Source organism: Colossoma macropomum, unplaced genomic scaffold (genome assembly GCF_904425465.1).
Source record: "Colossoma macropomum unplaced genomic scaffold, Colossoma_macropomum, whole genome shotgun sequence".
In the NCBI taxonomy this organism is placed as follows: Eukaryota; Metazoa; Chordata; class Actinopteri; order Characiformes; family Serrasalmidae; genus Colossoma; species Colossoma macropomum.
The window spans coordinates 27,218,848-27,246,435 of record NW_023494810.1 but is presented as its reverse complement, the minus strand read 5'-3'; the positions used below and the strand labels follow the sequence as shown (position 1 = coordinate 27,246,435).

At 38.4% G+C, this 27,588-nt stretch overlaps 1 protein-coding gene across 1 annotated transcript; it reads right to left on the bottom strand.

The window, feature by feature from the left end:
- nampt2 (nicotinamide phosphoribosyltransferase 2) lies at positions 1–27,084 on the bottom strand. The gene is made up of 11 exons (XM_036559141.1): positions 26,842–27,084; positions 22,550–22,685; positions 19,168–19,271; positions 18,894–19,022; positions 16,196–16,354; positions 8,934–9,064; positions 4,827–5,052; positions 3,149–3,268; positions 1,639–1,779; positions 1,382–1,507; positions 1–633 (listed from the first exon to the last, which is right to left on the bottom strand). The coding sequence occupies exons 1-11, from the start codon at positions 26,887–26,889 to the stop codon at positions 460–462; spliced, it is 1,494 nt and encodes a 497-aa protein (XP_036415034.1). The 5' UTR covers positions 26,890–27,084; the 3' UTR covers positions 1–459.
- Between the last annotated feature and the right edge of the window lie 504 nt (positions 27,085–27,588).

Sequence of the window (27,588 nt, the reverse complement as noted above, 5' to 3'; positions counted from 1 at the left end):
TTTTGCAGCAGCTTGTTAGAATTTAGGTTGCATACACTGATATCAAATTAGTGAAGAAAATAAGTAGAGCCAAACAGTTGGCCAGCAACTTGTATATTAGGGAAAAACCATCTTGGTTAATTACTGTTACGTCAAATCTCTGAAGTAACAGCACCCCCACTCTCTTTCCACCACTGCAAAATAAATGCAGTACTTTCATGTTATTATAATAGCTCATTTAATAACTTCCGTGGAGTAATAAATAACTGGCAAGCAAAAGCTAATAGTATGAAGACACCTCAAAGTTATAAAAGCCTAATTCAATGTCAGTTGTGTTATGGTCTACTAATCTGTGATCGCTGAACCGCATGTCTGCTGTGAATATATGGACAGAAGACATGATGAGAATGGGGTAGTAGCCAGAGAATTAGTTGGTCCGTTGGTAGTGCAGTACTGTGAACAGTGTGTTCGCAGTGCCAATCAGTGCACCCCGTTCATGATGTGCTTCTGGTGGATCTCCAGGCCTGTGGGGTGGTCCTGGTTATGCTGGGAGAGACTCAAGTCCTCCTCCCACAGTCGGGCGTTCTTCCGGATCTCGTCCAGAGAGTACTCCTGCAGAATGGTCCCGTTCTCAAACACCGTCACCAGCATGTCCTGCGCCGCACATGCAAAATAATAATAATATTAAGACTGAGAGCATTTGAACAATGCTAGGACAGAATGTTTTCTGACAGTGATTTCTGATAGAGCAGCAGCATCCATAGATCAAAATCACATGAATTTATTTGTTATGTGATCTGTAAGGTGATTGGTTCCTAAGAGATATCTAAAAATAACTGGCACAACTTATAGTACTTGAGATTTTAGATCACATCGTTTCACATACAAAATAAAAATCAAGCTGAATTTGTGTAGTCTGTTCCCAGCATTAGCAGGCTTACCACCCAATCGACATACTGATTGGCCATTAAAATCAACTAATAATTTACTGGCTTTGGCAGAAATCCTGCCAATAAAGCACAGATAACATCTTTGTAAATGTTATATAGAAAACTACATTCAGGAATGTAGTGCTATTCTAAACAACCACAAACTTTTGGGCACTAATAATTCTAATAAATTTGTATTATTTAATTTTTGCATTATTAAATAATAACTTGTATTATTTATGACTTATGCTGTTTATTTGATCTTAAGAAATTTGACAATGAGAGCTGACAGTTAGACTGGTCAAAAAAGCACTGTTTAACTGAAACTACTGGAGCCTGTATGACACTGGCTGATCTTATTGTTATTCTAGCTCCTTTAAATTGGTATTATTGCTGGTAACAATGTTCATATGGGTCGTGCCTTTCTCATGAAGCAGAGCTTTGTGATGTATGTAAATCTGAAGTATTCTTACCTCCTCAGGTTTGCCCACGCCCCTCTCCACTGTCTCTATTAACCCGTCTGAGTTTCTCCTCAGCGACAGGCGGCCACGCTTTGATCCTTTAGATGGGTCTGTCACTGGCTGCTTATATACGTCCATCTACAAACATGCACAAAGACACAAAAGCATGCATAAAATATATTATCCCTCCATGAAATTAAATAATAAAATCAATGGATCATGGGAATACTTTCATTTGTCCACTACCAACAAGCGAAAAGTCAACTCACCCCCTTCCCATTGGTTTCCACATAGCTACACTTAAAAGCGCAGTTTAGTGTGTCTCTGTTGAGCTTCTGCAGCAGAGCACTTCCACAGCCGAAGAACACGTTCTCCGCACTCCAGCCCTCATCGCTGAGCTTCTTCAGGATCTGAGACAAAACCCACAGGAGAATACAGAGGAGTTAAGCTCACGACATACAATGGCTTTCCAAATTATTGCATCGTTCAAGAAATAAACTAGCTTTTTTCAACCTTGTTGTAATGCAGCCAATTACCATGGACAGTCACTTTGGCTATGTTTACATTACAAGCCTCATTGCTCAAATCAGATTTTTTTGCTCAAATCCAATCTCTCTGACACGATGGCTCACACTCATTTAGTTAAGTGATTTAAATCTGTAGATAATGTGAATGAACCGGCGTCCTTAAATGACACGCATACACACATCCTACTCAGTGACGTCACGTGAATGAAGCACGTGCGTCACGTGCATCATCAGCAAACAGACTACTGAGCAGATCGAGCCTTCACTGTGAAGATAATTAACTCTGATCAGCCCTTAGCTGCATTATTAGAGTGAGACGAAGGCGAAGAAAGTGAGATGTGTTGCTTTTCCACCGTTTACAGGCTTTAACTTCTATGCAGTGCTGCTGCTATGGTAACGCTGAATGATGGCGCACGCGCAGTGGGAAAATAAGCACATGAATTCCGATCTGAGCATCACATTAAGGTCGCATGACCACAAATCGGATACGTATCCAATCTAGGACCACATATGAAAGTGGCCCAGGTCAGATTTGAAAAGATCAGCTTTGCGTGTCCACACAGCCCTGAAAACATCAGATCTGAGTCACATTAGGTTAGGGCAAAAAATTTGCGACCACTTCAACCTGGTAATGTGAACGTAGCCTTCACTGCTGCTCAGCTACTGAAGCAACTGTCCATTGGATACTATTTTACATGTGTTTGAAGTAAACAGACTTTCTGTTCTTTCTAAGTTCAGGGACACTAAATTACTGTGTCGTAGCAGTAGGTCATTTATTGAATATGGACAACAAATGCAGGACAAAATTCATTTGGTTCATCATATTCTCTATTCCTCATACCTTGACAAAAAAAAATAAATAAATTAAAAAAATAATCTTACTGTGATGCCACTTCTCAGAGACCAAAAAATAAAAAACAAGCTTATTTCCATTAAATAATGACATCTCAGTTTATAGTTACAGTCAGATGCAAATGTTTGGATGCACCTGGTCAGATGACACCAAATATATTATAAACTTAATAGGGAAACATAATAAATAACTCTGCACTACAAAACACTATGAGTTAGATTTAAGATGCAAAGCACCTCAAACACCAGGCTTGACTCACTCACATTAGGCAGGCTGAAGATCTGCCTATTAGCCCTAAAATAGCTTTTGGCACATCATATCAATGACCTTGTTAAATGTACGAAAGGTGCTACATAAATATTAACCTCATCAACATCTTGCATTATTAGTTCTGCTTACCTTTTCAACGGAGCAAAGATCTATGCCATCACCCTGAATGATGCGCAGATATGATGGAAGCACCTTATAGCCTACAGAGTTTACAGAGCAGCTGAAACGCTCTTCCAAAATCTTTATCACCTGTAGACACACAGACAGATAGACAGAGTGAGGAGGGCTGTGATTTTTATCTATTCATAAAGTTTAAAAAAAAGGACTCAGTATGAGCCATCAGAAGTTAATCAATGAGTCAGGGACTTGGAAAGATGCTCTTATCCAGGCTGCTAAATCCAATTTAAACGGAAATGCAAGGCGGTCAGCCACAAATCAATACAGTATCATACTGCAAGAAGCTTCTGGCATACTGTTCTTGCAAAGGAAATGCTCACTCTATCTGCCTCAAAAAGGAGGTTTAGGAAGGAGGCCTAAGTCACAGACTCTCAAACTAAAAGTGCTCCTAGTGCTTAAAACAGATATATACATGCAGCAGATGTGGCCTGTAGTGAACTTAAAGGCTGATTTAGGATAAATGGTTGCCTTCTGAAGGCTTGTGATTCAAGTCATATATAAAGAAGGCAGAGCAGAACAATCTATGTGATGTGGATTTACTTTACATGAAGAGGTAGTGTACTTTAAGTTCTTTGAGTTCTGTGCTTTTAATCCAGTATGAATCCCATTCATTTTTCCTGAACTAAATCATTTTAGCCACAGTTTCCATGGTGGTCATTTTGGAAGTTCAAATAGTTCTTCTAACTGCATTCTCCTAACCAAGAGGAAGGACTTTTTTGCTGTGTTTGACTATATGCTTATTTGTATTTGTTCTAGTGTTACATAGTGTTGCATAGTGGCTTACAGCCAAGATAAACAGTTTTAAACAATTTCCTTGGCTAGGACTTTAGCACATGGTGGTGTTAGGGATGCTAAATTTGGCAAATTCTTTCACGTGATAACCGACTGTCAATAGTCAATGATTAATCTTTAACTGGCAAGCCTAAAATCAAGGACACAACTCTTAAAATATCAATCATTAAACAGTAACTTCCAGATCTAAAAGCTGATTGGCTGAGCTAAGTTCAGCTTCATTATAAAATAAGAACTATAATGTGAACTATAATACATTCATATAATACATTATATGAGCTAAAAAGTTGAGAAAATTACCTAAATATGCAAAGACCAGCTACTGAAAGTTACATATTCTCTATAAAAAGTTCTATTTATCACTCATTACTAGCCCAAGTTAAAACAAACAGAACTGTTATGACAGGTGCTAGCTTTAGCTCAATGTACCTCTTGAAAGCTGTTGCTATCCACCATTTTGCGCACTCACACTGTCATGTATTAAACTTTCTCTTGGACAACATGGACAAAACAACTGCCTTTATATTGCTTGCAGAGGTTTGCTTTCAATATGGTACAGCATTGTAATCGACAAGAGGTCTCAAATACCACTATTTTTAGTTCTAGTAATTTTTTAGAAGGTCTGTCTAACGGAACCAATTGCCTATTGCCGTGTCATGCATTCCTCTAAAGATAAACCCGCCTATTCATGAAATTAACAGCACTGGACAAACAATTGTTTACTTGTCATCCCCAAACTGACCAGGCTGTAACACAAGACATCCACTCATAAGCACAGTGTGAGAAAGAGACCTAGATTTGGTCGGTGATGCTCGTTTCCCCTGCAGGTGGCACTCACCTCCAGCAGCGTCTCTGTGGGGTCTCCTGAGTCTGGGCGGATGACAAGCATGGAGTCTTCACTGCGCTCCATCACTCTCTCCTTCAGCTTGTCGCCCCAAATGTGCTTGCAGGCCTTGAAGATGTCGTAGCTGTCGCTGACCACAGCCAATGGACCAGTGGGGAACTGGTCCAGTAGGTATTCATACGCCTCCTTTTCTCTGTTCCGACCCCAGGAGATAATGGTGCTACACACAGAAACATGGACAAATACAAATTACATTAGAACATGAAACTGAGCTTTGTGTGAGTTTTAGTCTTGAGACCTCTGCTGAGCAACATTTCACTCAAAATCCAGAACGCGATTATCATTCTTAAATAAACCTCAAAATATCCTGATAATTTTATTTGTATTTTGATATGATTCATGATTCAGGATAAATTTTAAGTACTCTGATTGCAAAACTGGAGACTGGTGTTTAGACATTATTACATTATTGTTACTTACATTTACTAAGCACATAGAACAGCGGTTCAGTTTGTAGCTTAACCATTTTATCATTAACGCAATTAATATTTTTATTAAAATATTTTTTATTTGAGGCTTAATTTGAGGCTTGCTTGCTTTTGGCTGCTTTCAGCTGAAGGCAAGCAGAGGTAAAGGAGTAAAAAAAAAAAAAACTTTTTAAATTTTACATTTTTAATAAATATTAACAACCATTATATTGGGCTTGCGAACACAAAAAAACCAAACAAACAAAAAAAAAAAAGACAGACACTGCACATCCTGAGGCAGAAATAACAACCATGGAAAATATGGAGCAAAAAATTGCAGTAAATCTGTCTAAAGGAGCCACATGTTCTGCACAGAATCAAAAGCAGAGCCATATTTATGCCAGAATATAAACAATTATGTCTGCTTATTTACCTTCCCACAACATACAGCGCATCCCTAAAACACAAGCAATACAACAACCTCCTACATTCATCAATATAGCCTTTTATACTGTGTGTGCTCGGCAACCTATTTACACTTCCCATAATAGAAGCGGGTACAAAATAGTGGGTTTAGTGGGACACGATGACACCCCTCACCTCACTCAAGTCCGTGAGAAGGGTTGTGGGCTGTGTATTGGTCCACACTGTTAAGAAGGTTGGGAACCCAGGGGAGAGTGGAATACAGACAGTAAAACCACAACACCCAGCTTTTCTTAGCTTTTGTTTGTTTTGGAATTTTCACATTTGAAAATAAGATTTGTTGCCACTTTCGCTGAGGGTGGTCGATATGGTAAAAATATAATATCACAATACTAATGAAACATGAAATGCATCACAATATTTTGACACAATGCACTAGTACTGTACTACATTAAATCCAATTAAACACTTAATGACTCTATAATCAAACATGTAGGTGGTCTGTTTTCAGGTATTAATGATATCCACAATATACTCAGAAAACTACACCATCACAACTACATAAATGATCATAATGACAATATCATATTAGTCCACCTCTACATTTGCCCAGACTTCTGTCCATTTTCCCCGATAACAGTATGTCTTACAGTGTTAGACACACAAGCAAGTCTATTTGAGATTACTTAACACTTTGATACAGACTGAGAAGCGTGACGATTTCAGGTATTCAGCTCCCACAGTGTTAAATGCTGGCCTATAAAACTTTCATTACTGTTAGTTACATGAGCCTCGTAGCTCCAGTGCAAAACTAAATAAGCAAACTTCAGTAAGCAAATATGTCTTGGCCAGCTGAATACATTTGGAGTAAGGGAAGCAACGGGTAAATCAGATTTTTTTTGTCTAACTATTGTTTTAAGGTCTAGCAACCACTCAGATGACCACCAAGACCTAAAGCCTTGGTGGTCATCTGTGAAGTTTGATGAGACAAACAAAGAGAGGAAGTTTTTTGGTTTGGGGTTAAATTAGGTCACTCCTTAAGTCGTAAGTAAAGAAACACATGTTAAAGATTTAGCCTGCCTGAGCAGCTTCTGTGCTTAAATGCAATCACATGAGCTGGCTGAGCTTCAGCGCTGTTTTGAGGAGTTAATGAAGAAGAAAGTGAGTCAGTTCTTTAGCGAACCTACTGTTTTTTTCCCCTTCAAGAAATGAGAGTGAATCAGTGTGAATGTTTTGTTGGGCGATAGTGCCAGAGGAAGCTGCTGAGTCAATGCCAGATGTTCTGATAGCTGTTTACATGCCCAGGAGGCAGGAGAATTAGATGACAGCAGCAAGGACATCGCGGAAGAAGTCAAGGAAAGTGAGATATAAAATGAAGTGAATGGTCTTATACTATCCAAACCGAGGGTACTTGTACCTTTGAGGGTATGTGAGCAGCTACCAGGGGGAAACAAACTTGATTTGCAAAACAAAATATATAACCTGATATCAAAAAGAAAATCAGATGCTCAATCATGATCAGTACAAAATATAACAAAAGTACCTATACTACTGGTGTCAAAGGTAACACGATACATGATCAATGCCTTTTTTTTTTTAAAAAAAAAAAACATTTGAAATGCATTTTCAATTTAATCATCCACTGTAGTGCCAGGCTGAAGCCCAGGTGCTCATGCATTGCTATGAATCACTCTGTGACTGTAGATATTTAATTCAAATACAGTTTTTAAATGTTACTAACGAAAGCATCAGCAAAGTCGAATGGTACAGTTACCCTTAAAACAAGACACAACACAACAGTAATTCAATAAGCAGCAAACCAACAAAAGCAACAGCAAAGTGGAAAGCTATAAGGAACATAAGCAAAAAACATAATTCTTAGAAAATTACACATTAGTTGCACTTTCTGCTTCTCACAATCCCAAACACATTCTATGATGTTCAGGTCTGGACTCTGGGGTGGTCAGTCCATTGTTCTGTGAACACCAGCAGCTTCTTCGTTTGATTTGCAAATTTTCTTCGTTTTTTGTCTATTTTCTTTTCTCAGTAAAGGCTTCTTGACAGCTACACAACATTTCAGACCTACAGATTTAAGTTGTCTTCTCAGATCTGAAGCAAGAGTGGTGCTTGATTTCTTCTCTCTCTCATCTCTCAAATACTACTCTTGAAAAATGAACTTATGCTTGATGGTAGTTTTGACTGAAAATTAAATATGTGAAGGTTGGTCTCTGACTTATGTTTTATATACTCATTGGTTAGAACATGCAGCCACTGTTGCTCTCACTGGATGGTGGTGATGTAAATTGGACACAGAATAGTGTTATTGTTACTGGACGTAATAAATACATTCTGATGGAGCTTATTTTGTCCATAAATAGCTATATCAAAATCTTTTAGGGTCACATTAAATTAAACAGGGTCATAATTCAATTTGTTGTGTTAATTAAGCCTGAGCATTACAGTCATTTTATCACAGTTAATATGCAGAGTAAAACCCCCTTGAACGTGGTAAAATCACTGCACCTGTAGGTTGTAATAACTTGCTGCATTAATACAAATTTCAACTGATGTGCATAGTCATATGTATGTATATGGATTATTTTACAATGCCATCAAAAGTGGCTTAGCCAATCAGTTTATCTGTCTTTCTGGCTGTTTATCTGTCTGATTTCTAGTGCTTCACCGTAATGTGAAAAGTGTCATTACACAGCAGAATGTGTTAGTTGTAACAACTTCCAATGGAAAAAGGTGCAAAAGCTGGCTAGAAAGCAAAACTAGATCCAGCGAATGCTGGTTCATACATGCTCCAGGTGGCATTAACAGTACAACAGTAAGCTATAAAACCTGTTTGAACCTGTTCATCTTAATAAAAGGGAGAATAAAAAGGACTAAAAACTCTGCCTTATGGACAGAAGCAAATACGATCAACATCCAGATTAATAGCATATTAAACGATTTAAAACGTTTAATAATACCCAATATCCGATCCGTTTAATGAACAAATTTAGAATAGTACTGGATTGGTATGAATGAGGGGGCACTTGAGCCATATTTAATGGGGGGACATAAGACAAAAAAGTCTGGAGAACATTCATCTACTTCACTGTCTTCTAAGTGATCTTGGCTCTGAATTGGGAAACCAGGAGCAGTTCAGAGACTGAGGCTGTAATATATATGTAGCTTTGGCAGAGAGTGAGAAAGTATGTCTTACCTGTGCTCAGCAGCAGGAATGGAGAAGCCAGCCATAGGGCAGTTGTAGTAGCGCTGGGCCATAAGCAGTCCAGCCACTGTGTCTGTGCTGCAGAAGTTGACCAAGTGAGCCGCTCCTCCAAGTGCTGCTGACTGCAAAGAAAATAAAAACAGACAGATAGAGAGATGATTAAGATCTTGGACCAACTTTGAGCTCTTCTGATGGATGCTGAGGCTAATTCTGTGTAGCAGTGATGTTTTATGAAAGACTGAGAAAATATCTATATCCCGCTGCTGAAACACTATCAGCAACAATACTCTAAATCTCTTTATGCGTTTGAGTTTTGCATTTATGCTAATCTATAAAGAGGAACAATGAAGACATTTTTAGACAAAACCATTTCAATATCGTCAAAATCAACAGAACAAAAAGCAAAGTGATCTTTCAGGAAAATCTTCAAGATCTTGAAGGAATGGGTTAGTTAAGAAAACGCTCAATTGGCTGCTGTGCCAATAAAAATTTGCATGTAAAGCAGAGATCAGATGATACATTCTTGGCCAACTTAGGCACTTAAATGCCAGTTATAACACAGATAAATAAATATATTCTATCTTGAAGAAAAAGAAGGCTCACTGTCATTCCTCACTACAAAATATGTTAGCTACACAGTATATGCTATACAGTGTATGTGTTTTGTTATTTATTATGTATATCACCTTTAATCTGTTCAATCTGTGTCTCCCTTCCACCGTTTTGTAATATAAGAGCCTCTGAGCTACGAGTGAGAAATATAATTAGAATCAAATTACACTATGCTTTTGTTATCGCCAGTCTTGTGAATTTAACTGTTTGTCAGTCTCGAGCCAAGTGGGTGTTTCATAAATCCCTCCCGATTTGACTGAAGCAGCTTGAGAGTAAGTCTTGGTTAATGCGCTGTAAAGTGAGAGCAATCAGGGAGAGTGGTTGCCATTTGGCAGAAGAAGCCCAAAAGCTTGTTGTTCTGGGATACAAATTGCATTTGATACCAGCCAAAGCCTCTCAACCCCTGAAGAACAAGAACATAGGAAAATCTATATGCTTAATGCCCACTATAGACATTTTCTATTGAAATTCAGGTTTGTATAGTGTAGTGGGTAACACCTCTGCCTTCTACGCTGTAGACTGGGGTTCAATCCCCGCCTGGGTAAGCACCCTACACAATACCAATAAGAGTCCTTGGGCAAGACTCCTAACTCTACCTTTGCCTGCCTGTGTAAAACGATCAGAAGTCACTCTCTCCTCCTTATTCACTCAATTCCTTCCTCCCTAGAAAGGCCAAGACACTGTATACTTAAAATACATATGAGCCCCTAAGAGATACCAGGATGCCTCCTGCAGCTTGTTCAGTCCCTCAAGGAAAAACAGAAAAATCTATACATTAATTATGTCAGACGGTCAGACAGTCTCTACCTCTTCCACCTTCCTCTAGCACTGTGATGTGTAGATTTGCTTATCTTAAAAACCCTGACATTTTGTTAATAACAACTGTAGTGACATTACTTCAGTGCGCACGCTCTCGCTCTTTTTACTACGGCATACTGTCACTGTTTTAAGACAACCCTTTATCAACAGACTGAAACACTCTTAACATAATGCATGTTAATGTAAGAAGACTTTATTCAATGTAATTTTGGAACATTTTTTATTCTATTTTTGCATATTTGTCATATTTAATTGTTTCAGACCTTCAAACACAGAATTTAAGACAAAAGACAACATGAATACCATTTTTTAATGCTAATTTCATTCATTGAAGGGAAAAAGTTAACCAAAACCAACTAGTCCTGAGTGGGCCAAAATTCCTCCACAGTGATGTGTAAGAATGACCTCCAGTTATACTTTTTCACACAGTGATACAGAATTATTGCAAAATGTTTTTCCTTCAATTAATGAAACGATCATTTAAAAACTGTCTTTTGTGTTTCTTCATGTTCTTGTCATATGACATTGTGTATGAGGATCTGAAACCATTTAGTTTGACAAATATGAAAAAAGAGAGGAAATCAGGGTTAACATCAGGGCAAATACTTTTTCACAGCACTGTACATAATCATTTACTCTGTTTTCAGGCATTGGGGTGATGACAGCAGGGACTTATGGCCACCTAACTGAGAGCAAGACATGTTAATCATCACGTCCTCCCTTCTTCAACGCCCCCCCCCATTCCCACCACCACCACCTGTCTCTGCACAAACAGGATCCAAATCTTTTCAAGTTTTTCTCAACTCAACAACTTGTTAGAAGGACTTTAAAAAGACATAACTACATCACCACCGTGCAGAATGGAAGTCATAAGAGCAAATCTGTATGTAATAGGGGACAAAAACAAAACAAACAAACAGATAAACGTCATTAAAAATTCATAGCAGGTTTGGAAGAAAAATGTTCATTCATTTAGTTGTTAACTAAGAGAGACTGTCATCTAGCTAGACAGATTGAATAATTCTTACTCTAAAAAAGCCACAGATTCACATATTTTATTTACTAAATTTTCCTGTGATGAGTTCATTTGTTTTGTCAAGGTTTCATAACATGACAAGATACCAAAGATAACAAAAGCTGTTTTTCATGACATAAGAATGCCAGTTTGAGATCCACTAAAAACAATGTTTTTCTAAGTTAACAGAGTCTAAGAGGTTCGAAAATTTTGAAAAGTTTTAACTTTTTTTTTTTTTTTATTTCTACATAAAACAGTTAAGATGCAAGCCAAGACATTCAGAGAGGTTGGATATGAAATTCTCTGATTTTTTCACAGTGGTGGTGACCGGAACCAAACATCTGAAGAATTTAATGCCTCTGAAATCTACATCACAGGAAGTTTTTACATGAAATGGACATGAATGCTTACTGCTTGAAGTCAGAGATGTTGTTTTAGGATAATTCTGGCCTAAAACATATTTTTAAACAAGCGGAAAAGTCCGAAGTTTTTTTTTTTATTATTTATTTATTTTTTTTTATTCATTAACTCTATTTTACCGTTATCAACATTATATACATAAAAACTGCTCATTTAGATTGGAAATAAAATGGTTATATTTGTGTTGTAGACATGATCCCTGGTTCATATCACCACCACTGTAAAGAACTCTGAGTCAGAAGTTTCCCTATTACAAATAATTTCATATCAAACCACTCCAAGCGACTTCGCGTAGATCTCACCAATTTAATTATGCAGAAACCTTGAAAATTGGTGGAATTCGTATGGAAAGGCCCACCGGTACATCACATATTACATCATAAGTCTACTAAAAGAAGAAGGATGCTATGAACACTGAGTTAATATAAGCTTAGTTCTGTACTTTTAATGTGCTTTTATGCTAGTTCTATTTTGGATACATGTGAATCCATTGCCTTTTAGGGCTTCCGTATCAAAACAGGGGCTTGTTATCCTACAGTCTTCACTTGAGCTTTCTGTTCACTGAAGATGTCAGTAGATTGGGGATGATTTAGCCAAAGAGAAAAAGGCTGATCCATCTGGGGAATTCATCATCTCAGTCTGGCACCATTAATCTCTCTACCACACCATTAATCCAGTCAGATAGAAAGCTGGCAATCCAAGAGCATCATCTTAACACTCCTTAATGGCAACCAGCAAGGAAGAAGAGCGCTTTCACTGTTAAACCTCCACACCTCGGGCTAAAGTCAATGACGGCAGCCTTAGCAATCACATTCTTCCTCAAGAAACTATTTCATTATCGAACTCAGGAAGCTCAATAAAGTGCTCAATCTGGTCTATACAGGATGATCCTTTTAGATGAAGATCCCTGCTGCAGCTCTTAGGGTGACTCAATAGGCTGCAATGCAACTAGAATGTAAGAATGTTACAATATATCAGGGTGCATCAACGCCTTGATTTGCAGAGCCTTAGGTATTGACATGCTATTATATCATCGCAGATCAAAGGCTTGCGTCTCTACTAGAAAGCCGATATCTTACGCAAGTGTGTTAGGCTACAGGCCACAAACTACTCCGCATAAACTGTCAAAGTCCACAGTGCACGGCTTATTTAGCAAGTCACGGCGGTACTTTCTTTAATGAAGTTCCACTGGAGCTCTCTTGCTCATAGCTATTTTGGTTTGTTGAGCCATCAGAGTGTGTGTCATGCCATCTGCGCGCAGTTCCACCGTTCCAGAGCTTTCAACCAGCGGGTATTTCTCCGAAAGGGCAGATCAGCGAGGCTGTGTCAAAAACAATCATGTTCTAGCTGCGTCTCACAAATGTACTCGCTCTCACTGCACTGCATATACAGCTAAAGCTTGAAATATCTGTCCAAACCTGACAAGACTTGATTACCCGCACCAGCTTCGGATATCATCGATATTTGGCAGTTTTGAACCTCGGATCAGGTTCAGCTCTCATGTTAGGATTCTCACTGCCTATCTCCTCTACCTGATCTTGGCCCATATTTACCCCTGCTTTAATTGTTTCTCTACTTTATTGTCCCAATAGTTTTTAAAATTGGGCTCACTCAAGTAACTTGTATTGCGGCTACAGGGTTCACTGAGGTCCGCACAGCTAGAACTGCATATATATCCATATATCCAGACTAAAAAAACTTTGGATGTTGTTTGAATGCAGTGAGTCCTGAATACTAAAATCTGTTAAAGTGGGATTTAAACACAATTCTGAACAGCTGATCATTAAGTGAGTCACTTTTTATTTTGTTTATGGATGAATCTGATGATGGCTGTTGTTGAGGCTAGGTAAGTTAGCAGGTGCTTATTAGAATTGACAGCTGATCATTAGGAATATGGAGTTTTATTTGGTATCCAGTTCGTGACTGGGTTCAGGTTGGGTTCAGGATTTTGACAGCCTACAGTCGGGTTTAAAAAAAACTTATCAGCTTAGAGTCGGGTTTGGACAGAAATTTGAGGGGTTACAGATGGCTTCGGGCAAAATTCTCTCTGGTTATAATAGGGTACAAACAGAACTTAGTAAGGCTAAAAATGGATTAAGCAGATTTTTTTCAGGCTACAATTGGGTTCAAATGATTTTGTAAGGCTAAAAATAGGTTCAGTTGGGTTCACAGAATTTTGTATGACTGAAAATGGGTTCAAACTAAATTCTGTAGGGCTGAAATAGATTCAAACAGAATTTTGCCAGGCTACAGTCAGGTTCAAACTGCAATTTGTAGGGTTAAAAATGGGCTCAAACAAAATTTTGTCAGGATAGAACTGGGTTCAAACAATTTTGTACGGCTAAAAATAGGTTCAAACAGAATTTTGTTGGTCTAATAATGGATTGAAACAGAATTTTGTCAGGCTACAATTGGGTTTATAGAATTCTGTATGACTGAAAATGGGTTCAAACAGAATTTTGTAATGCCAAAAATGGACTCACAAGAATTTTGTCAGGCTACAGTCGGGTTCAAACTGCAATTTGTAGGGCTAAAAATGGGTTAAAACAGAATTTTTTTTAGGTTACAATCTGGTTCAAACAGGATTTAGTCAGGTTCAGACACATTTTGTTGGGCTACAGACAAGTTCAGACAAATTTTAATAGGCTGTAGCCAGGTTTAGACCACGTTCAGGTTCGTGAGGCTACACTTGTGATCAGACAGAAATGCATCAGGTTACAGTCAGGTTCAGACAGAATTCTGTTGGGCTACAGTCGGGATCAGACACAACTCTGTCAGGCTACAGTTGGGTTCAGAAAAAATTTGATGGGCTATAGTCAGGATTAGACAGAAATTGGGTGGGTTAGTCATATACAAAGAGAACTTTGTGGGGCTACAGTCAGGTTTAGACACAATTCTGTCAGGTCACAGTTGGGTTCATGCAGAACTTTGTTGGGATAGTCAGGTTTGGATTCTAAACTTGGTGCTGTGGGTTTATCTTGGACAGAACATGTTCTCAGCTATATTTGGGCTTGGTCCAAAATTTCAGGCCCAATTACCGCTAACACTAACACACACACACACACACACACACACACACACCCCTAATGCACAAAAATGCAGGCATGGTGATTATTACCTGAACCAGGCCTCTGCTGTGACACAGACTAGCAGGGGCAAACCTGACCTTTCCTTCACAGACAGCCAGACACTCATCTCTCCATACACCCCCTCATCACCACGGTAACATCCACAATGCTTAAATTGGCCTAGAAATGGCGTGACTGACAGCTGCAGAACACTGTAGCAGGTCCCGCTGGGCTTTCCCCCTGAAAACGCAGAAGTGTAGACACGGCCTGCCTGTCTGAATCCATTCTCCTCCATAAAGAAAAAGGTCATCCCTGATCTCTTTTTGATGAGGTGGAATACCCTTGTGTTTTAACGAATTGATATTTTTTTCTCCCTTTGGCCAAATAATGGCTTTGTAATTTTACTGCTCCCACAGGACACTCCTTCATGTTTTGAGGCACTGAGGAGACGTCGATGCCTGCACTTAGATTTAAAGTTCAGTCCTGAACGATGAGTATGGGTCGTTACTGTACGCCAGGGCTGGAATGGAGCCGAGCGATCATTCTGCTATGTACGGTGGCATAAGGGAGACATTTAATGATTTCTGAATAAAGGTTAATAAAACTAGTTAAATATTAAACTGTGCTTCTGCTGAAGCCATTTTACTCATGCCCTTGTAGACCTGTATTAGTAATAAATTAATTGGTAAAATCGTAGGTCATAAGTGTAGTTTGCTTTGCTCTAGGATTGAACAGGGACATTATTCTACAGTGAACTTTTAATTATTTGTTTTATCATGTTGTTATTGTTTTCATTTTTCACAAGCATTGGCAACTGCTCATCCTCTGATACATGCCAAAAAGGCTGCAACTAATCTACTGTTGAGTAATCTTTTGACTGCTGTTTGATCAATCGGTTAATCAAAAAGAATTATGTTTTCTGTAGTTTCCTCTTACTCCATCCATCTGTGCGATAAGCAATTTCTATAGAAGTTCTGTCTGTGTGACAAGCAATTTCTATAGAAGCAATATCAGCCCTTAGCCTTCCTGCAGTGTAAGGCAATCTACTGGGATGACAGTGGGTATCACTTTGGCATCATAAAGCATAATAGAGTACTTCTATCTGTATGTAAACAAAGTAAAAACATCTTTCCATAATCAAAACACTCAATGACCAATCACTGCAACGCTACTTGTCAAGTATCTAACAAGTGCATGATAAGTTGCTATCCGAAAATTAGATAGCTAATCAGATACACCGACATTCTTAATTGATCCTAAAGCAGAAATTCAGGCTTTATCATGGTCTTGGTGTAATGACAGTTAGTGGTCACTCTCACCTCTTGTGAAGAAACTCCTCTGTAACCAAAATCATGCAGTTTGAATTCCAGCCCTTCCAGGCTGCCTGATGTGGCCTTCAGGTGCTTGGCCAGGATCTTTTTGAACTCCCTGGAGATTGTTGCCACGGTGATGGGGTACCACATTTGGACCAGCATAGTCTGAGGGGACAAAGAGCACATGCCGCACAGACGTCAGAAACAAGAGCCTAGTGTGTGCAGAAACCTTCCCAGCCCCTACTGATTTCATCAGCTGTCATCTCAGAGACATGCGGCAAAGCACTGCAAAACCTAACACACAAAAAAAACATCCTGGCCAAATCCAAACCAAAAACAAACACTTTTGTGACAGTGCAAAAGTAAAGACAAAAATGAACTATGAATGAGTGCAACAGACGTACAGAATTGTTCTCCAGATCTACTTTTTTATTATTATGTTCTTCTTTATAATTATTATGCACTCTGCTGGGGCACCACTCTCAGTCCTGCCCTGTCTTGGCATCACCTCCCTCCTGGCTCCACCCTGAAACTGTCCTTATTTATTCAACCTGTTTCTTGTTTAGTCAGCTTGTATTAACTTTGTTTGTGTTTCTGTGTTTTGCATTGTAGATCTCTGTAGTCATACATATAAATATAAAGTACTGTGCTTTATCACAGCTTTATGCCTTGTTATGACATTACTGCTTGTATGCGCTGAATTGTACTTTGCATGTTTATCTGCACTTACTGTACCTTGCAGGATTATTCCTTGCATTGAAGGTTCCTCTCTTGCTGCCTACAAATGTGTGCACCATTCCCATTACAAACTACAAAGGGTAGGTTACAGTGTAGAATTACAACCTACAACGGGTATGAATGGACACTCTAGCAGGGCATCAACAGCTAAGAATATGTTAAACTGTGCAATCTCTCTTAACAGCCCGATTTAACTCTTCACTAATATTTCTAGGACATTTTATCAATTTTCTTATATTTCAGGTGTTTTCCATGGTTGGAAAACTCATTTATAAACTTTTAGGATTTCCAGGACATGTAGAAACCCTGGTATTGCTTTTCTATTGCACTTTTCTATTGCTTTGATTGCTTTTCTACAACAATCATTATGCAACATTTTTGGTATGTAATGAAAACAATAGCAAAGAAGCCTCAAACATAGTTTTAAATATACTTTTTAAACATTGCCAATTTCCACCAAAAACTTAGTGGCCGTTATTGGTACTTGTGGCAACTGGTGGAATGACAAACTGTGGTGAAGAAAACATGCCGTTATGACACATAACAGCACAACAGAGCACTTTTCAACCATAAGCTAGATTTGAGCTGGGAGAAACAATATACTGTGCAACATTGTTGCCCTCTGGGACTGCAGTTGGAGGACCCCACCATCCAGGTCATACCCTCATCCTCACTGACCCCGCCATTCTAATCAAGCTTGTCTGAGCTGTTCCGGGGGCCGTAGCAGTAGCCAAGAGTGTGCTGGAAATCAACAGAGCCCGAATCACTGTCCTCCTGCACAATGGCATAGTGAAAACATCCGATGTGGAGCAATCTGCAGCACCATCATGTTTATAAAATCCCCAGACTGTTAACTATGTGTGGGGAAAGTTTTTTCCACATTAGTATCTATCTAGCTCTACTTAAAAGAGCCATTAGAATTGTCTCTTTATGAAACACAATCCAGGCTTAAGATACAGGGCTTAAAATAGTTCAACTTTAGATAGCATCACTGCATGTAATGATTACTGTATTATATGTAAATATACACTCCTGTGCAAACAAAAAGGCCAAACCCAAAACACAAATGGTTCTTATTGATGGTCTTGCCCTGGTCTTTAAAACCTATAAAGAATATTTGATCACCTTAAACACAAACCAGCTTGGTGATGTTTTTTATCTGTTTGGAGCCATCAATGCTGAGTAGAACCAAACTGACTCTTTCTATTAAAGGCTGTGTACAAGTTTTTTTTAAAACAGCTTTCCCATTACTTAATTTATCTGTTTATTTCATTCTTGCTAGTCTACTGACTAATAATTTGTTGTTATGTTGCATTAAAAGCATAACGTTTTGCCATTTGGGGTTTGGCAGAAATGTATATCATCCCTCAGGTCTTCATTCAGAAGCATATTGTAAAGAGGTATACACACTCACAAAATGGATGACAGCTAAGTGAAAAATCAATGTCAAATGTAGTCAATAAGCCAAGACATATTTAGTGTCCAAAGTCTGCTTCTTTAGTGTTGTGCTGAAGCTAAGAAGCTTAGTTAATGGAAGTTTATACATCACCAATTACATCAAACTGTGCACAATTGTTAAATAATCTCAAATAAATTTGCTTGTGTGGTTTCGAACACTGTACGGCATAGTATTACCAACACAAAAGGACAAAAGTATCAAAAGTATGTTGCAAAGCAGTAACAGCCATCTCTTAGACCGTAAAATGTGCTGTAAAAGACTGTAAAAATGGAAGGATTTAAGTGGCAGCAGGGCACACAAAAGTAAAGAGTGGAGAAATTAAACACTTTTGTGTTGGTTCAATTTTTTCTTGCTTTTTTTCCCAGACCCAAAAAAATTGTACAACTTGTTTCTGACTGGAAGTTAAATAAATGAAAGGTGCTTTGTGACTTTGCACAGTACTGTCTATGCAAGCAAATTCATACCAAATTGTCCTCAGTGACAGTTTGAAAAAGTTAAAAGAAATACCTCAATATAGTTAGTGAGCCAGTAGAAGTCCGGGTCTGTGTTCTCCACAGTGAAGAGGACGTTTCCCCTGGGAATGATCCTACCCTCAGGAACGGCTTTGATGCGGATCGGAAGGCGGCCGTCGTATCTCTGACAGACACAATTAGACAGGGGAACAAAACACAGCCAGGCGTGAGCTCGAGCGAGACTCATGTGAGAGCGTTCAGCCGAAGACGAATAACTGAGGGGTTTTAGCCTGGTTTGAAAAACTGAGGACGAGTCGTGTTAATCCTACCTCCAACACTTTCCTCCAGCCTTCTTCGTCAAACACTTTCTGCTTGAAGTGCATCTGGTAAAAGACTTTTGCCTCCTGAATTTTTTCCTCTGTGACAACACGGCCTGGGGGGAGAATTTACAATAAATTATAGATGATCTGCAGAAGATAAACAGAACTTACCCATAAAATTTCACTTCAGGTTCAAAACCATATAAGTGGGTTTCTCAATCACAGTGCGGGGACCACATGTTCTAAAAACTTCATCAAGTCCTTATTAATTACCAAGTCCTTCATAAATGATAAATAGGTCAACAAGACACAGGACTGAGAGTGAGTTCCACTGATTTGGGGTGTACAAATGCATTAATGTACTGTGATGCATCAGTTTGAAGGTGGCGTTTTAACAGCATGAGTTTGCAATGTTAAGAGTGAAGAATGAAGATTATAATATTTAACAAAATATACAACTAAATTAATTTTTTTGTCCTTTATTTTGCACTGTAGCTAAAAAGCTTTAGAGTTGCACTAAAGTTTCAAGGCTAATGTGGCTAACAAGTAAGAAAGGCTTATTATAAATCTTACACTCAACAGCATCCTGCAAACCATTATTAAAGTTTCCAAAACTATGTTAAGCTGTTAAAATAGATTTATGTTGTTTCTTAAACCATATAATATACTGTTATCTATACAAAGAGACTAAAGTAAGAATAAAATATGGAGAAATCTCGATCTAATTTATGGTCTATAAACTGCTATATAAACAGTGAATGCAAATACTAGTCAAACTCATGCATTCAGGGCATAACAAAATCAATTATATAAAAATAACTGATTATATCAACATAACTTATTTGACTCGTAGGACGTATTGAGACTTGATCATGACTGACTGATTGATTGAATTACTGATTTGATTGAGTTATTCCTTAAAGAATGACAGTCTGATACAATCACTGTTAAGGTCAGCAATTAACACCTGTGAAATTAATGATTATACTAGTTATCCTAGAGCAATATCAGAATCAAACTGGTATATTAGATATTTACTTTTTTATAGAAAAACTTTTTGATTGTGCGTGTATATATATGGACACAGTCGGAACAAAACTGTATCTCATTTTCTATATATATCCAAATTTATATCTGAAAGGAGCAAAAGAAATTATTTAAATTATTGTAAAATAACTGTACACTAAAATTAATAATACATGTTTTTCTGCAAATTTTAGTGCAAATATGCGCATCAGATAGATCAGTTGATATTTCAAGCCACTATTTCACATTTTTATGGTACTTAGGAAAAGCTTAAAATTTAGGTGATGTGGGACTAAAATATGTTAAAATATCTGCATTTTAACTGAATTTGGAACCGTACAGGAAGAATTATTTCTCTGTGATGCTAATCGAGCCAGATTTATTCCTAATTTCTACATTTTATAAATGTTTCTGTATCAGCATCAATATGTACATGAACATGAAAAGGTCAGATATGGGCATCTGGCTGCAATTCCCATATTGGTGCATCTCTAGATGTCCCCGCCCGTTATGGGCACAAAATATAACTGATGAACTTTTTTTAGCATTCACGCAAACTGCAAGAGATCACTTCCCATCAGTACTAAATCTCTCTTTTATTTTCAGACCTAGTAGATGTATAATTAAATGGCTAAACCCCTAACCGAAGGTCATGCAGGGCATACCTTCAGTTAGGGATTTAGCCATTTATTGGCAGAATGGGACACAATCAGGTCAGATCAGGAAGTCTTTTATGTGAGAGGTGAACAGCCATTTGAGTCCAGCAGAATGGAAGTCCTCCAATTGACCAGCTGTGCCATTGACTGGGAGGGGGTTAGAGAAGGGGTCAGAACCAGACAACACAGTACAAAAAGGTCACATCTCACGCTTTCCACATATGGTTGCAGTCTGACCCAGTCACAACGTGGTGTATTCACACAGTGTTTCTTTACTACACTCCAACTACCTTAAGGGGAAATGACCCACTGTTATGTAACTGATTTCTGGCACTAGGGTGAAGCGCATGCTTTGTGTACACTTACAAAAATAGAACACCCTCTAAAATAAGGGGTTGCCAATGTTTAGGGTGTTATATTTCAAAATGGAAGTCAGCATGTGATGGAGGGAGTCAAATTTGCAGACTTGTGTTTACTATGGCAAGCAAGGTCTTTCCATTTTCAGAAGCAAAGTATTTTCCTGCTGTCTCAAGCCTATGACTGAGCATGTGTTCTACACTAATCTATTCTAGCACAGACAGATTCCTACAGTTTGACCTTGCACCGAGTCAAGGCTCTTGTCCCAGCAGGACTCATGCAGTACGTGAGAGCTAGGGCAAACATGTGAATTGCATGTGACAAAGACTGAAAGTGAGATAAAGGCTTCAGGGCCACCTTATTGGGGTGTGTCCAGGAGGAGTGAAGAGTGCCCAATGGGAAAAAATGGATAATATTAGTACAAATTCATAGTATGTCAGCAACATTAATGGGGCTTAAGGGTTGGTCATATGTCAAAAATATAACAGGGTATATTTTTAAGGTATATAGGGTACATTTTAAGGGTATATAGGGTGGTATCTACTACCACAAACTGCAGAAAAATAGTAAGGGCAGTAGACTTTTTTTTTTATCAGAAAATTACTAACAATAATAACATAATAATAATAAATACAAATAGCATTGGGCCTCGTCTACCACACTTTCCTAAGAAGAAATTTACGATGTTCTCCTTGAGAAAGCACAGCATTTCAGTACTATTCTCTACATAGTTTGGCTATTCAGTGAATTATTATGGTGTGCTGGATGGCTGGTTGAGCAGAAATCTGAAGCCAAACCTCTGTTCATCCAACCAGCTCAAAAGATATCCACTCCTATCTATATATAGTTGTTCAGTTTTCTAGAAGTACTGACAATAACCATGATATACTCAGTATGATGATCCATCATGTGATGACTCAGTATTGTGATGATCAATCATGTGACGACTCAGTATTGTGATGATCAATTATGTGATGACACACTATTGTGAAGATCAATCATATGATGACACACTATTGTGAAGATCAATCATATGATGACACACTATTGTGATGATCAATCATGTGATGACACACTATTGTGAAGATCAATCATGTGATGACACACTATTGTGATGATCAATCATGTGATGACTCAGCATTGATCTATCATCAAAACTATAACATTCCCCACCCTTAAATATGTGGCTATTTGCACACATTTGTCAGGCTTGTTAAACAAATATTGACCTTGTCCATAAAATCAGAATGTAAAAGCATCAGCATTCTTTGCAGGAGTTATAAATAATTATTAGCCATTGCTCTTGTGTGGGTATATGGTCTTATTCAGCCAGCTCGGTCATAAATAAATACCTGCTATATATCTCTTCAGCAGGTACTGCAGGCCGAAAAACACAACTTCATTGAACTGGGCACCCTTCTTGTGCCGGCACTCAAAGTATGAGTACACTTTGCTGACATTTGGAGGATATTGCTTGTAATGCGTTATCTGCAAAGTAAAAAGAAATTGCATTCAGATTATACCATCACATTCTTATCATTTCATAAAAAAGAGATACAATATCAGACATTCCAGGTATAACATGGGTCTACAGTTGATAAGAAACAAGTTTGAATTCCAAAAAGGATTCAAAGAAAACCTTATGAACATGGCACATGACACTGTCACTTCAAAACCTTATAACTTTTTGGCTGCTTGTTTATTTTTTACACCTTTTGACACATTCTTGGCAAACAGGGCAATAGAAATGGTCCAAAATCACTTAAAAATAAAATACAATCTCATAGCATTAACTTAACTATTCTACTCTACACTTTGGACAACAGCAATGATATGCAAACTGTGTTATAAGCTTGCAATCTCTTGTGTACTATACACCAATATCTCTGCAAATCTGAAGGTAAAGAAAATCTGTGCATGTGTGGTGGGGGAGGGTATGTGCATTAACTCAGCACAAGGTGCCCCTTGTCTTCTCCATGGACACTAATTCGGTAATCAGAGCAACTCCCCTTAACTCAGATGTAGCCTAGGAGCCGACAATGTGCAAAAACAGTCATGGCCTCCAGTCACTGATCACTGATTCTAGCCCTATATATCACTGCTGTCGGAACAAACCCTTGTATCTCCATGTTTGTCGTTTTTCAGTTTTTGACATAATTTGAAAATGGATGTACATTGTGTCTAAATTTCATGATGAATAGACCAAAAGAAATAACCCAAAATGTCTTGGAAAAAATTCTGGTTTCATTGACTTGCATTAAAAGTGAAGTAGGTTTTTTTTCCTCACCTGTAAAAGTTACCATTTTGGAGATACAAAGTTTTGTTCTGACAGCAGTGATATATATATATATATATATATATATATATATATATATATTTTACACACATAGATTGAATAAGGTCTATCTTGTTGATGAGTTGGCTATTACACATTTTCTACAGTTTTTTAACAGGCTTTTATAAGTTTTTTTTTCTACTCAATGAACTGTACAAATAAGCAGATGACTTGATTACTAATGTCATCAATAGTGATGGCCTGGCATACTGCAAAAGCAATTTGTCTAGAAGACAATGTCAGGAACAACTTGCTAGAAAATGTCTTATTTACTGTAAAATCTGTAAATAAAAAGGTCTTTGGTGTCTTTGCTGCATGTAGCTGATGCTGGAAAAGATTAACAAGACTGTACGGTGGATATTTCACTAAGAGGAATCACCTGCCAAATATTGAGATGCTGGCATGTTGCTTGACTGGCAACATTTTATGATTCTATCCGGAAAGGTCAGTTACGAAGAATCGTGTCTGAAAAGTAAAATACTTTCCACATACCATTCTAGAGAGTGACAGACAACCCATTATTGTCTACAGAGATTATAGAATAATAACATGCAAACTACAGCATACAGCATTGTAGCCTGCACCGTACTGACAAAGCCAACTAGGCCTCATTTTTGAAAGCATGAACATGTACTTGCTGAGGAGTAGAAACTGGAACTGTAAAACGCAAGCACCTGACCAAAAGCCAAGTAACAAAGTAATGGCCACGATTCTGTTTCGTCATCTGTGCTGAGTACAGTGATAACAAACACAGTAGTGTCTTACACATGCAGGGCAGCATCTAATCCTAAATCTATGAATTACACAATCCAAGCACAGGACTTTGGATACATGGGACTTTAATCTATGACTCTGGGCTAAACGACAGATCCCCTTTGACAACAGTGACTCGGTCAAGCGAGAGAATGTGAACAATTCATATTACACATCTGAACTTTTCTCTCAGATCACAAAAAAGCAGAAATGCTATTGCTTGGACTGACCTTGTTTGGAGGTCAAAAAAAAAAAAACAACATTTATCATATGAACTACCTCTTTAAGCCCTGTTTCCCAGACCCTTATTAAACCTAAGCTAAGACGAAAAGAGTTTCCAAAGGGGATTCCTCACTGGCACTGCAAATTAGTCCAAGATTAATACGTCATAGGTCTGGGATCAGTTTACTGGACATGGCTTAGGCCTGGCCTTGGACTAACTAAATGTGGTGAATCATAACTTAACATCCCTTTCGGTCTACATTTATGATTGATTTTCTTTTACAGAAAAGAACTACAGTGAATAAGAGACCTTTGCTGTATAGTATTATAGTATAGTAGTATCTATTATAATGCATAGTACTTTCACCTCTACATAGTATTCTCATAGTTATATAGTAATCTCACATACCCATGTATTACCACAGTGAACTCTAATTACCATCTTAGTTTACTATGATATTTCGACAGGAATTCTACCGAAATTCCCTCTTTTTTTATAAGGACTGGCTGGGAAATTGTGTGTGGTGAGTACACATCGCTGGAGCAGTGAAGGCGATTACAGAATTTCATCTGCCATTTTCAAATAACATCTGACCTATTTGGCATTATCCCTAACCCTACCAAAGAGATGCTAAGTTGACTTGCCAGCACATATCACCATCAAGCAAATGGTGGTTTTCCTGTCCTCTCTAAGGGGATTCAGATTCAGCCAAGAACTCACTTGAATATATCTTTGTACAAATTTCTGCACCATGTTGTACAAACTATACCAGATACAATATATACAATACTGTAGCATATGTAGTTAGCTGTGTTAAAGCGGAACTCCACCAACTTTTGGTTTGGTGTGAAATGCTCTGCTCTAGTGAAACTTACTGACTCGGAGTTCAATGCCTCTAAAAGCTCCCTCACAGAAAGTTATTACACAAAATGGTTATGAATATAAAATATTGTTTTTTTGATACTTTTGTGATAAAGTTTTGGCCTAAAACGCCTTGTCAATCCATTTATTTCAATCTAGTCATGGCGGAAGAGTACAGGCAGGATGTTGCAAGGCAAAATAGTCCCCAAAGAAAACTTATTTTTAGATTTTCCATTATTTTACCATCATCAACATTACATATAAATACTCAGAAGACACGTGTAGGTTCACTGGAGGTTTTGGATAGTAAATAAAATGGCTATATTTGCCTTGTTGGCATGGTGACTCCTGGTTCCTATCAGCACCACTGTAAAGAAATCTGAGTCTCTACAATGAACCATTTTACATCAAACCACTCTGAATGACTTGGTTTACATCGCAACGGTGGAATTATGCAAAACAAATTTGACAAATCGGTGGATTTCCCCTTTAAGATTAGCTGTCCAACACTACTGTGGGAACCGTAAAGGCATAATCGGATATTAATTACAGACAAATATATAAGTATAGTCAGACATATAACCTTACCAAAATACCAAATTACTACACTATGACTAAGACAGATGGGAATAACTCAGTCATAAGATTTACTGGCCAACTAGCTACAATTAATTTCAGTTTCATTTTTAACGTTTCACGGTAAGTTACGTTTAACGTCGCCCAACGTCAACCAGCATGAGCAGAGCAAGAAACACAACCTCGCACAAAAACAGAACTAATAATAACCAAGTTAATAATATGATATAAAACCTAGTTAACTAGCTGGGTTAGCTGTCCAAGCTAACTGCGTTTCAGCTAACGTAACTAAACGGTAACCTTAGCCTAGCACAGTGTTTGCTGCTAACCTGCACATTTTAGTGTTTTTCCAGCTCCACAACACAACATGTTGGCTCACTAACGGACACTTTGTGGGGTTAAAATGTTTGCATTTTGCGTTTGAAACAGGGAAGGCACAAAAACGAGCAATATAGAAACAGGATTTGGGAACACGGAGCTTAGCACGTCACCGCGGTAGACAACCGCGGAGGCTAAAGCTAAAGCTAAAGCTCCACCCCCAGCTCTGGCTTTCACTGAGTGGGCCATTTAAAATGAAACCAGCGCACTGTCTGTCCAGCTAACGTTAACTGAACATGAGAAATATAGAAATTATTACGTTTTGTGTCTAATTCAGAATAACAGCAACGCGGCACGGTGTTGTCTTTTGAATCCCGCGGATATTTACCCGAACGCGCCGCTCCGCAGCAGCACACCGAGGTTACAGTGTTAAGAAGACTGACAAGCAAGGGCAGATAACGACAGGATAGCTAGCAAGGCTAACAGCGGCAACATCACCAACAATGCAGCACATTTATTTCCAAATAAAAAAAGAAGTCTAACAGACAGACAAAGGTAACACCGAGGTCAATCCTTACCTTGTATGAATCCGTCGCGAGTAAAAAATTGAAGTCCTGTGCTGCCATAACTGAACGGTTATACTATAACAAAGGTGAAATTCGTGTCTCTTCGTCCTTGTATTTATATGCAGCTCGTAGGCAGCGTGACTCTGAGGGGCGGAGAGGCACCGCTGGAGGGGTGAAGTAGGATTTTGACTCCCCCTCTATGATATCTGCTACGTCTGAGGGGGCAAATGTATCGTTCACGCTCGGTAGGAGACAAGAGGGCAGAACAGGGGGGCGGAGTTTCACAGGGCACATCAGTGATGCGTCACACACAGATGCAGAAGTGGGCGTTGCTGATGCCCACGTGGGCGGGGCCTTCCGAGTCTGTAAAGCTTGCTGGAATGAGCTGTGAGAAAGCAGCGCATGTGCTGCGGAGTTTCGGTTTCTTTGAAAAGAGAAACAAAACTTTAGAGACTTGATCTGCTCGGGTCATGTGGTCTGGCCCTCTTATGGCATCTCCTCAGTGTTTCAGCCCACATTGAAAATGTCTGTGTCAGCTGCTTCATGTGTATGAGCCATTCAGATGCTGTGACTGCTAATTTCCCGCTAATTACAGTTAAAAGGGGAATTCCACCGATTTTTCAAAATTTCCGAATATCACTGTCCTTGAGATGAAACCAGAGTCATTTAGATTGGTTTGATGTTAAATTGTTCATTGTAGAGATTCTTTACAGTGGTGGAGAGAGGAACCAGGGGTTGCCATGTCTACAACACAAATAT

Excerpts from the sequence above, each read along its gene's own strand:
- nampt2 (XM_036559141.1), bottom strand. The coding sequence starts at position 26,889 with ATGGCAGCACAGGACTTCAATTTTTTACTCGCGACGGATTCATACAAG. Across the intron at positions 1,780-3,148 it reads ATCTTTGCTCCGTTGAAAAG|ATCCTGAAGAAGCTCAGCGA; the intron begins GTAAGCAGAACT and ends GTTTTGTCTCAG. Across the intron at positions 634-1,381 it reads GCGTGGGCAAACCTGAGGAG|GACATGCTGGTGACGGTGTT; the intron begins GTAAGAATACTT and ends TGTGCGGCGCAG.